Raw genomic sequence first — 10849 nt, 5'->3', positions numbered from 1 at the left:
CCACTCGTCACCAACCTCCATCTGGATTTTGAGCCGTTGACCACTACCCTCTGGATGCGACCATCTAACCAATTCCTCACCCACTGTACAGTCCACCCATCAAATCCATACCTCTCCAGTTTAGAGAGAAGGTTGTTGTGGGGGACCGTGTCAAAGGCCTTACAGAGGTCCAGGTAGATGACATCTGTAGCCCTTCCCATGTCCACTGATGTAGTCACTCCATCATAGAAGGCCACTAGGTTGGTCAGGCAGGACTTGCCCTTGGTGAAGCCATGCTGGCTGTCTCGAATCACCTCCCTGTCCTTTGTGTGCCTTAGCATAGCTTCCCGGAGGATCTGTTCCATGATCTTCCCAGGCACAGAGGTGAGACTGACTGGCCTGTAGTTCCCCGGGTCTTCCTTTTTTCCCTTTTTAAAAATGGGGGTTATGTTTCCCCTTTTCCAGTCAGTGGGACCTTCACCGGACTGCTACGACTTCTCAAATACGATGGACAGTGGCTTAGCAACTTCATCCGCCAGTTCCTTCAGGACCCGCGGATGGATGTCATCAGGTCCCATGGACTTGTGCACCTTCAGGTTCTTTAGATGGTCTCCAAATAATTGATATAACACATACTTGATTCCACTGTCCATGACTTATCCATGCAGAAGCACCAGGATGCCTGTGCCAAGAAACTGACCGAAACGCTAGTTAAAGACTTTGGAGCTCTCTCCAGACAAAGGTCTAACCAGGTCAGGCCTCGAGTTTTCAGCCTAAATCTGGTTTATATATTATCCTAAGAGAAAACAAAAAATTGGTGATAAATATTTGCCTGCATTTCTAGGCACCAGTGCCCTTTTCTGGGGTAGTTCTTCCCCACATTCAGTAAGTTGAATCACACCAGGGTCAGATAAGCAAGGTATAGGATATCTTACTGGGAGTCTTGCCCAATCTGCCTCATTAGTCACTATCAGATTTATTGTGTCATGTCTCAGTCTAATTTGACTTCCTTCTCATGCTCTCCTTCTGCTGTGCCTCTGTATCATGTGTTTGTTCTGTTGTGTCCCAGACTACCCCTTGCTCTGACACCTTATTTTTGCCAGACAGAAATGATGAAGTAGCCATACTTGTTACACGGTGGGAAGTCACCACATTGCTCAGCCGTGGCCAGGATATGTGCCCCTTTGAAGAGCCTGTGACCTCCAGAGAGCCACACCAGAAGATATTCTCCCTGTCCACAGTACCATGCAATAGCCCCTTTTTGCTCACATGACTCATCTTATCCCTTAGTCTCACAGAGGGGGTGTCAAGAAAGGTGAAGGGTCTTGCTGGGGAACTTCTATTCATTAGAGAGCAGCATAAATGGAGGCAGGGATCCTGCGCAATTGCAAGAATAACTTTTTGACTAGTTGACTCACAGAGAGTGTAGAAGTTGTACTTCCACTTGAAAGCAGTGGTGAATTAGAATCCAATTAAGAATCTGTAATGATGCATTTTTAATTGTTTGTGTTGCTAGCGTTTTTTGTAGAACTAAACAGGATGAGGTACACCAAGCCTACTAATCAAATATAGATAAGTGGATTTGTTTATATGTGTTTCCCAGAACTTGGAAGTGAGCCATGCAGAAGAGATAGCATGAAAGTTATCTTGTACTGCATATAGGAAAATATGACACTTCTTGTTCTTTTACCATTACTTCTTGCAATGGAAAAACAGTGGACTAGCAAATTAAATATTCCTGTGCCTCATTCACATGGTCTTGTCCCATACAAACTGTCCCACTGACTCAGGTGAAGGTGGTTTCAAAGAGCAAGTTTATTGTTTTAGAAATTCTGAAAATTTTGAAAATGAGAATTCTTGCAAACCCAACTGCAAACCAAGTGCCAAATAACTAAGGAGCTGCTTGGAACATGCCTCTTGGGTCTTCTAGTGCAATCTGCATTAGCTTGGGTTCACTAAGGTCAGTGGCAGAGTAGACTGAAATTTTCCACTAACATTTTTTCCATTAAAAATGAATTTTTATTTGAAGTGAATATTTCAGTTGCATCTCAAAATCCTTAATTTAGGTTAAAGATGCAACATTCCTTGACAAACTAGAAATAGAGAGTGTATTTTAGATTTCAAGCCAAATTTTTGTTGGTTTTCAGGCAGATAAAAGGTTTTGATTTTTTTTTTTCAGAAGTTACATTTTTAGCAAGGACTTTTGGAGGAGGCAGAATATTTCAAGATTTTTTTTGTGAAAATGATGTACTTTAAAGATATTCTTGTCAACCAGATTTCACCAGCTGAAAGTAGCTCCATTTAGCAGTGAGTCATTAGGAAAACCTGAAAGATAAGACAATTAAAAGGAACATACACTGCTTCACTTAAACTTTTTCCAGGCCTTTACTTTGGAGGGGGTGTGTGTTTCCAATGCAAATAATTTGTCAACAAATGAAACAGCTCATATGAATTGGCAATACCTCCCGCCAGAACATCATGTTACAGGTTACACCATTTACTAATATAATGCTGTTATTAATATAGTTATTTCCTTTTAATTTCAGTGCTTGGGACAATGCAGCACAATAAATCATGCAGTCAGATGGAGTCAGCTTGGTTTTGACTTTACCATGCTTGCAATGTGTTGCATGTGTTGTAAGGCACTCCTTCTTAGCAATAGGTTTTACTTCTCTGAACTAACATTTTATGTTTTGGAAAGAAGTCAAAATAATGGTAAAATAGCTCTATATAGTTCTATAACAGTTTTGATACAAGTTCTATAACTGCTAATGTCACTACTGTTTACATGCACACATTTATAAAAACTAATGCTGTAGCCACAAATGTTAGCCAGAGTTGTTGCCCAAAATACATAACTGGCCAAATTGTATTTGGATGCAGTAAGGATTTATTGATAAGTTAGAGTGATAGAGGCAGAATTTTTGGTGAAAGCACACACTCAGATACACATACACACTTATACCACCATCCTGCTCAGGTGTTAGGTAGGTCAACAGTTTCTTGAAGACTCAAAGTTCTTGCAACCAGCAGGCAGGCAAGGAACAAGAGGGAGGGAGGACAGGTCTTCTTGGAGGTGGTGTCCTTGAATAAGGCATGAAGAGCGGGTGGAGGGAGAGAAGGAGAGCGTGGGTCCTTGAAGCATGCAGATGACAGGCAGGGTGCTCTCACAGCTCTGATGATCCTGTGATTATTCTGCAACTGATTTCCATGATGATTGTTGCCCCTAAATTCAGTGTCCTTTTATAAGAAGTTTGCATTTCCAGTCAGTTCTTAGCTTTTCATTTCTGAAATACATTAAAAAGGAAGCATCCAGAGCAATGAAGCAAGAGGAAAAGATGCATTTCCACTAAAATCCTAACTACTTAAAGTACCTTTACTTCTCAAGGAACCTAGCAGCACGAAGCAGGTCCATTTAATTTCACCCTGCCTTTTCAATATGGATCCCTAAGAACTGCTAATGTTTAGGCAATAAATATCAGAGAAGATAGTGCTGGAAGGAAAGTGAGGGGTTCTGTGGTTATTGTTACTTGCACATTAGTGGTTTTTCATTAGTGTTGCCATATTGAAGGAGCAGGATGGGGAATAAATGAATCTGCCCGCTTCCTTTGCTTTCCTTTGTTACCTTTGGACATCTAAATTTCAATACATGAATAGTTTTGTTTACTGCTTCCACAGAGGCCAGCAAGAAGCCAGGCAGGCGACTTTCTTCTTCATCTCTGTGGGAAGCTAGCCTTTGGGAGAGGCAAATTTTCTTACAAACCCAGTGAAAACTAATTGCTTGGATGGAAATGTTAAAAATAAAAAAGGTTAATGAGGACATGATCACCAGTCAGAGAGTTGCGATCCTGCATCATTGTGCAGAGAAGTGACATAGTTTGGGTTTTTTCCAACATTTGGATTTGTGGATTCATCTAGGGACAGATACCAAGTGGGGAGTGAGTGGTCTCTCTCCAAAGTCTTCCGTAGCCTGTTTTAGAATGGTTAATGCTGTCACTAAGCATCTTTTCTGTTTTTTCATGTCTAGGTTGTCTGCTGTGTTACAGCACAAGAGTGTTACTTCTTGTGTATTGCATTATGTGCACAGGGAGTATTTTTCTCCAGTCCTGTATCTAGCAAACTTCTATGTACTTGAGGATGGTTATTGTGCTCTCTTTGGTCTCAGCAGTCCCATTCCTCTGTCATTCTCTGTAGGTCCTGCTTTTTTTTATTCTTGATTTTTCTTTGATGTGTGTCCTTGATGGGCCACTTGTCCTTAATTGAGCTAAATAAACGATAGCTTTCCAAATTAAATTGAAAGGATTCTACAAGAGGTTTCACTGTCTAACTGGATGAACACTTGTCCAAGGGCAGGGCACGGTATAGGGAACAGAATGACTTCTTTCAGCAGGCTTGTGCCAACTTAAAATAATTGTAGTGGTACATGTTAGCAGCTTTAGAAGCTTTTCAGCATAATGCTAAAAGATAACTAACTATGACACTAAGTTCTGAAGAGGTCCCTGTTCATGTGTCAGGCATACTACAGAATAGCTGCAGGTTATTTTAACAATGATAATTTGGTTGTAGGAAAATGTATTTCTTGTAGCAAAAGTATGCAATCTAATATTTATTTTCCAGTGTTTGTAAAACCTAAATGTTCTCTCTCATAAAAGTATTTTGTACAAATCCATAGTGACCTCAGTATTAAGAAAGCTTACTACATTTTTTTGCTGATGAGTCGCGTTTGGAAGTGTGCTGCAGAAAGTTTGTACCTATAGACAGATGCTAAAAAAAATATTTTACTTACACGTAGAAACTCAGAGACATGAATGCAGGTAAAACAGCTCTGTAAGTTTTTAACTATCACAATTAGGGCGAATGGGGCTGATCTGTGGATCAGCAGTACTCTGTACGTCTAGAGTTTGGTGATTTACAGTACACCTGACTGGAAAATCATGGTGAAAATGTCATTTGAAATACTAACAGTGACCTGCCTTCTGCAGACCAGTCCAAAAATACCTCATGATTAATCATCTGTAAAAACCTCATAAAGCCCACATCCTTGTTCAGTATTATTTGGAGCTATGCTTCTTTGCATCAGCTCATGATACAACCTATTTTGCATAGTGAAGTGTTTGTAGCTGTAAGAGTGGAAATCAAAGGTCTTAAGAGAATAGAATATTGTTTTGAATTTGTAAGCCATTTGATTTCTAAAGGAGGTGGATGAGTGAATGGAACTACTAATGTTATTTAAAATTTGCCTTGGAGTAATTACATTGCTGATCCAGTAACGTGGGGCAAATTGCAGTTTTAATCTTTCATGTTATTACCAGATTTTGCAAAGTATCAGGACACTCTAGGAATTACGATGAACTATACCAGCTTTGGAAGCTGCCATAAGGATTAAGAATTTAAGTGTATGCTCTAATTTAATTTTCTGCTGTATTCAAGACGCTTGCTGTGTAGCAAGTTTTTATGATGTGTATGAAAGGTGGGGCAACTTGTAAGAAGGTGAGGCTCCTGTGATGCACATAATGCATTTTTTGTGGTATGGAAGTATTTAGAAAGCATGGTGAATCGTATCTGTACTGTTTGCTAAATGTAAACAACTTTCTCAAACTGTATATAGTGCCTTTTTGTTCCACCATTTTTAATCTGTTTTCATATTTCTATTCTTTCACATGCAATTGACTATCTCTTATTTGCACAGTTTTTCTTTTTTCTTTTTCTTAAGGAAGTCTAATGAACTGTGCAGTCACCACAGGCACTAGCAGCACTTACCAGCATGATTAGCTTGGCCTGTTCCTGCAGTTGTGGCCTTTTGAGAAATTGTTAAGATGTGAAAAAGAAAAAAAAATGTATTACATCCAAAACACATGGAGTCTGTGTCAGATCTTGTCAAGACCATCTTTAGGCTGCACTTGTCCCACTGAGTTTTGGTATTTTTAAACCTGTTTTTAAGTTAGTGTCACTGCAAAGTTGAAACGGATGGCCTGACTTTTGATTACCTGATACACTGGTGTCAGTCAAGAATGAGCTGTATTGAAGTAAGTGAAGTTTAGGTGTGTAAAAGCAGTATGAAAGGAGAATCTCATCCAGACTGTTACACCACTGTAGTCTGAATGCGGCTTGCAGTGGCATTTCCGTCTGATCCACTTGTGGGTGGCTCTACAGTGTCAGAGCAAAGATTCATCTAGCTCATATACTGTTTTTGAGACTGTCTAATACTGGAAATGTCAGGAAAGGGCTTAAGAAACAGGGCAGTTATGGAGTGATCTTTTCCTTCGTGTATCTTCCCAGCTACTGATGGTTGGTCAGACTTTCTGAGCTAGAAATTTTCTTCATAAGACAAAGAGCACTGTACAGGCAGCTGTAACAGCCAAATGCCCCTTGTTCTGTCTGGCCTATGTTCCCTCTGGCAGCGTTTCCTGGCCTTGTTATTTTTCCAGGGCCCACTCGGCTGCCGGCACGGGTGCTCAGGCAGGCTTCGGTGCCTTTTGGGGTGCGGAGCGCGGTGAGCCCCAGCAGAGGGCTTGCCGCGGCAATGAGCAGTGCCCGGTGCCTGCATGCTGTGTGCAGGCGGAGGGGCAACAGCTCGGTTCCAATAAGCTGGTCTCCGGGTTTATAAAGCACCCCTGACTGCCGTACGTTAAAATTGAAGTAAGACCCATTCTGAGAAGGAGTTTCCTTTAGGAAATGGGGATGGTATTGGGTGTAGCCATCCTTTGCCTTCTCTCAGAATGTTTTTTCTTCTGCTGCTTGCAACTCTGCTTTAGGAAGGATTTTGGCAGCTAAGTTCTCTGGTCATTAGGCCAAAATTATTTCAGCTTTGGAGAGTATTTGAACAGCAGTCCTGGGATGATCGGAGTTGCAAAAGAGAGGGAGGGAGAGAGGGGAAAAGTTAGCTATGTTTGAGATTTTTGCTACATGGTTTCAGAGGGGGTGGGTGATTTGCTCATCGAAGTCCTAGTTTGATTTGAAGTCAACGGCCTGTTTACAGTGCTTTTGTGCAACATGGGGAGTCCAACAGCCTGGCCCATAGCTATTGGAGAAATCACTTTGTCATGGAAAGCCACTGCAAGTTGTAAGTGTGACAAACTGTACATCTAAAAAGTTATTGGAAAATGCTGTGTTTTAAGAGGTATAAAGCACTGCCAGGTTTGAACTTAAGCATAGAACAAAGCAGTCTCTGGCTGAGTTACTCTGTCTATGTGATCAGAGCCTTTTCTGCTTAAGAAGCTGAGTAGACAACCTAAAGTTATTTTTTTGTAGGATTCTTCCTTCACATCCATGCAGTCCCAAGGCCTGTACTCTGAAGAGAACATACATTTCAGATCCAAATAATTCTCACTGGCCTCTGTTGGAGTTGTTCCAGATTGTGCCAGTCATGCTGGATCAGAATCAGGCCATGTTCCTTTGTAACAGTCAAATGCTTCTCAAAATACTTCTCTCTGTTAAAAATTATCTGACAAATTTGTGGCTACTTTAGGTAGACCTATTTAGAAAAACAGAAATACAAATTAAAGATGCAGATACGAAGTCAAGTCGTTGCATGTCATCTGAGCCCTGGTAACTGTATACATGTTCTTAGCCTGTCACAAATACACAGTACCTCAGTGAAATAGACTGTTTCTCTACTTGGTTTACCCACATGATAATAAGTTAAGATCATACAGCAAGTCGTACAAACATCAGGTGAGGCATGACAAGTCGATAGTGCCTTTGAGCCCATAGGCTTTTGGGAAACCTGCTCCTTTTGTACTGATACTGTGCGTTGTACAATTGTACAAGTCTGGAGAGGGAAAACTATTTACATCTGACCTCCTAGAATGAATTTAAGATAAAATTATAACCGAACAATATATAGAAATATTTTCATGCAGGGGGTATAATACAAATTTTCAGAGGCTCTTTAGAATATGATTAACTTACGAAGTCTTCCCACAAAGTTAATGAGCAATTAGTTCTCCTTCACAGATGAAAGTCAAAGCCTTAAGTAATAAGGATGAATCTAAGGGAATGTTTCAGAATTCTATAATCCGTTATCTTTCTTTTAATTTTACTTAATTGATTTGAACACCATGATCCACCAGGTTCCATCAGTCATCAATCACCTTCCATTCTATACCTATCATATGAACTGTATTCCAAAGCACTGGATGCAAATTGTGATATGTGGTGTTAAGATGATCAGAGTCAAAAAGATATGAGTTGAATACTTGTAGTGACTGTAAATTATTTTTTCATTTACCCGTATTTCTTGTGTTTTCTTGTTCACGTTAATTGATTGTCTATATTTCTTGTTAAACTGGCTGCTTTTGCTTTGAGATTCCTTTTCAGAGCTAGTTTTTTCTCCTCCTTCCCTCAGACTCCCCCCTCCTCATTCATTGTCCCATTTGCAGTGTCTTTAGTACAGCCCATCAAGGGTAGGCATTTTCAAAAAGCTTTTTCTTCTTCTAAGTTTTAGTGCCTAATTAAAGAGACGATTGCTAAGAGATTGTAGAAAGCATCATTAAGAGGGTCTGATTTGCTCTTTTCCTTACCTTCCATGCACAGGTTACAGATCAGAAATTGTGAGTAAATGGGATAGCAGCATCCCAAAATATTCCTGTGCTGAGATTGTGACAATGGACAGAATACAAGGACACTATGCCAGTCCTGTGCCACCAGGAGATGCAGAGAGGAGCAGGACTGGAGAACAAGACCCAGGACTAACTGTGTTGGGAAAAGCACATGAGTTCTTTCGGATCTGTGATCTGGAAGGCAAAGGCTTCATCACTCGTCAAGACATGCAGGTAAAACAAAATTGGCTATGTGACATGCACAATGAGAGAAGTTCCTAATGCCCTTAATGAGTTGAGACTGATTAATTTAGAGTTAAAAATTGTAACACCCTCCTGATAACTTTAAAGAGATATGAAGCATTTAAAATAATCTCTTTGAAGTCTTACATAACGCTTGCATTTGTTTCCACAGACAAAGCACAAAAAAGTGGAAAATCAAAGTAAGTGAAGTTTAAAAAAATGCCCCAGGAATTTAATTCCATTCTCATTGAGAAAGTTGAAACTCCAGTAAATTTATTACTGTGCGATTTGCCACAGCATCATGAATGTATTCAGTCCACCGATTTTATCCTTCTGTTTTTTTCAGCACAATTATGTAAATAAAAGTCTTTCACTTTGATTTCACCTGCCAGACAATGGTGAACTCTCAGCTGGATCACATGTATATGTAGGAAGTATAGAGGAACAGTATTTTAGCATTATTCAGTGTTTGCACTAATCTTACCAAATCGTTCTTAAATTGTTTGAGGGGCCGAAGTCAGATTTGCTGAAAATGTTGATGAAAAAAAGCAACTATATAACAAAATCTTTTGAAAATGGGATTGGGTGCATATTGCAGAAATGATAAGATGATTTGAACCAGTATATGGCAGAAAACAAGAATGTACTCATGCTTGACATGCAAAGCATAATTTCATTGTATTAATCCATTTCTACCTCAGTACTTATGGATGAAATAGAATTGGGGAGCAGTAGCAAATAAATTCAGTGCAAACTGCTACCAACAGAAGCATCGAATATAATTTTTAGAAACCTTCCGTATCCTCAGAAACAAATACGTGTTTGCATATAGGAAAATGCAAGCGAAACACTTTACCTATGTTGGAAAAGCAAAAACCTCATAGTAAATTACTCAGATTACTAGCTCTCAAGAGCTTTCTGTGCAGTTGTGTGTTGCTGAGTTTTGTGATGACCTGTGCTAATTCTGCAAAGTTGAAAAAAGATATGTGCTGTAGGCTTTACCAATATACATTCTCTCACTGAAGTAACTGAATGCAAACAAACAAATATGCATGCAAGTTGCATGGTAAATCCAGACCCATAGAGAATTTAATGGATTATAATTTTATTGCCTTTCCAAAAACTGAATGGCATATATTTTCACCTAGTGGAAGACCCATATATGTATATGTATTTATGTGTATATAAAAAGGTTTAATATCTGTTTTTGCAAGGAATGCAAAAACATTTGGTTTTGTTTGATTCTAAGTTTTATGCTTAGAGTGCTGATAAATTTATACTTCAGGTTCTAAAGCAGATTTTGCAAAAGATGCAGTATAAAAAGGGTTACAAAGAGTTGTGAAGAACAGATAAAGCACGTCTTCTATTTCACCATGAGTATTTGTTTACTATACCTACGACTTCAGTAGGTATGTAAGTGGTTCATTGTTGTGGTTTAACCCCAGGTGGCAACTAAGCCCCACACAGCCGCTCACTCACTCCCCCCGTGGTGGGATGGGGGAGAGAATTGGAAGGGTAAAAGTGAGAAAACTTGTGGGTTGAGATAAAGACCGTTTAATAGGTAAAGCAAAAGCAGCGCACGCAAGCAAAGCAAAACAAGGAATTCATTCACAACTTCCCATGGGCAGGCAGGTGTTCAGCCATCTCCAGGAAAGCAGGGCTCCATCACATGTAATGGTTACTTGGAAAGACAAATGCCATCACTCTGAACGTCCCCCCCTTTCTGCTTCTTCCCCCAGCTTTATATGCTGAGCATGACGTCACATGGTGTGGAATATCCCTTTGGTCAGCTGGGGTCAGCTGTCCCGGCTGTGTCCCCTCCCAGCTTCTTGTGCACCCCCAGCCTACTCGCTGGTGGGGTGGGGTGAGAAGCAGAAAAGGCCTTGACTCTGTGTCAGCACTGCTCAGCAGTAACGAAAACATCCCTGTGTTATCAACACTGTTTCCAGCACAAATCCAAAACATAGCCCCATACTAGCTACTATGAAGAAAATTAACTTTATCCCAGCCAAAACCAGCACGTTCATTTAAATACAGAAACAAGGATGCTCAGAACACTTAGGAAGATGTTTCTTTATATTTGCTTT

General features: G+C 40.0%; 1 protein-coding gene across 1 annotated transcript in view; it reads left to right on the top strand.

Moving 5' to 3' along the window:
* Window positions 1–10849, top strand: part of CRACR2A (calcium release activated channel regulator 2A) — a 67378-nt gene that overhangs the window by 2310 nt on the left and 54219 nt on the right. Inside the window, exon 2 of the mRNA XM_009327915.1 lies at window positions 8515–8753. Within this exon, the coding sequence (XP_009326190.1) occupies window positions 8586–8753 (168 nt within the window). The 5' untranslated portion in view covers window positions 8515–8585. The remainder of the gene's footprint in view (window positions 1–8514; window positions 8754–10849) is intronic.

The sequence above is a fragment of the Pygoscelis adeliae genome, unplaced genomic scaffold (genome assembly GCF_000699105.1).
Source record: "Pygoscelis adeliae isolate BGI_AS28 unplaced genomic scaffold, ASM69910v1 Scaffold307, whole genome shotgun sequence".
Lineage (NCBI taxonomy): Eukaryota > Metazoa > Chordata > Aves > Sphenisciformes > Spheniscidae > Pygoscelis > Pygoscelis adeliae.
The sequence above is the reverse complement of the archived record's forward strand: the minus strand, read 5'-3'. Positions and strand labels throughout refer to the sequence as shown.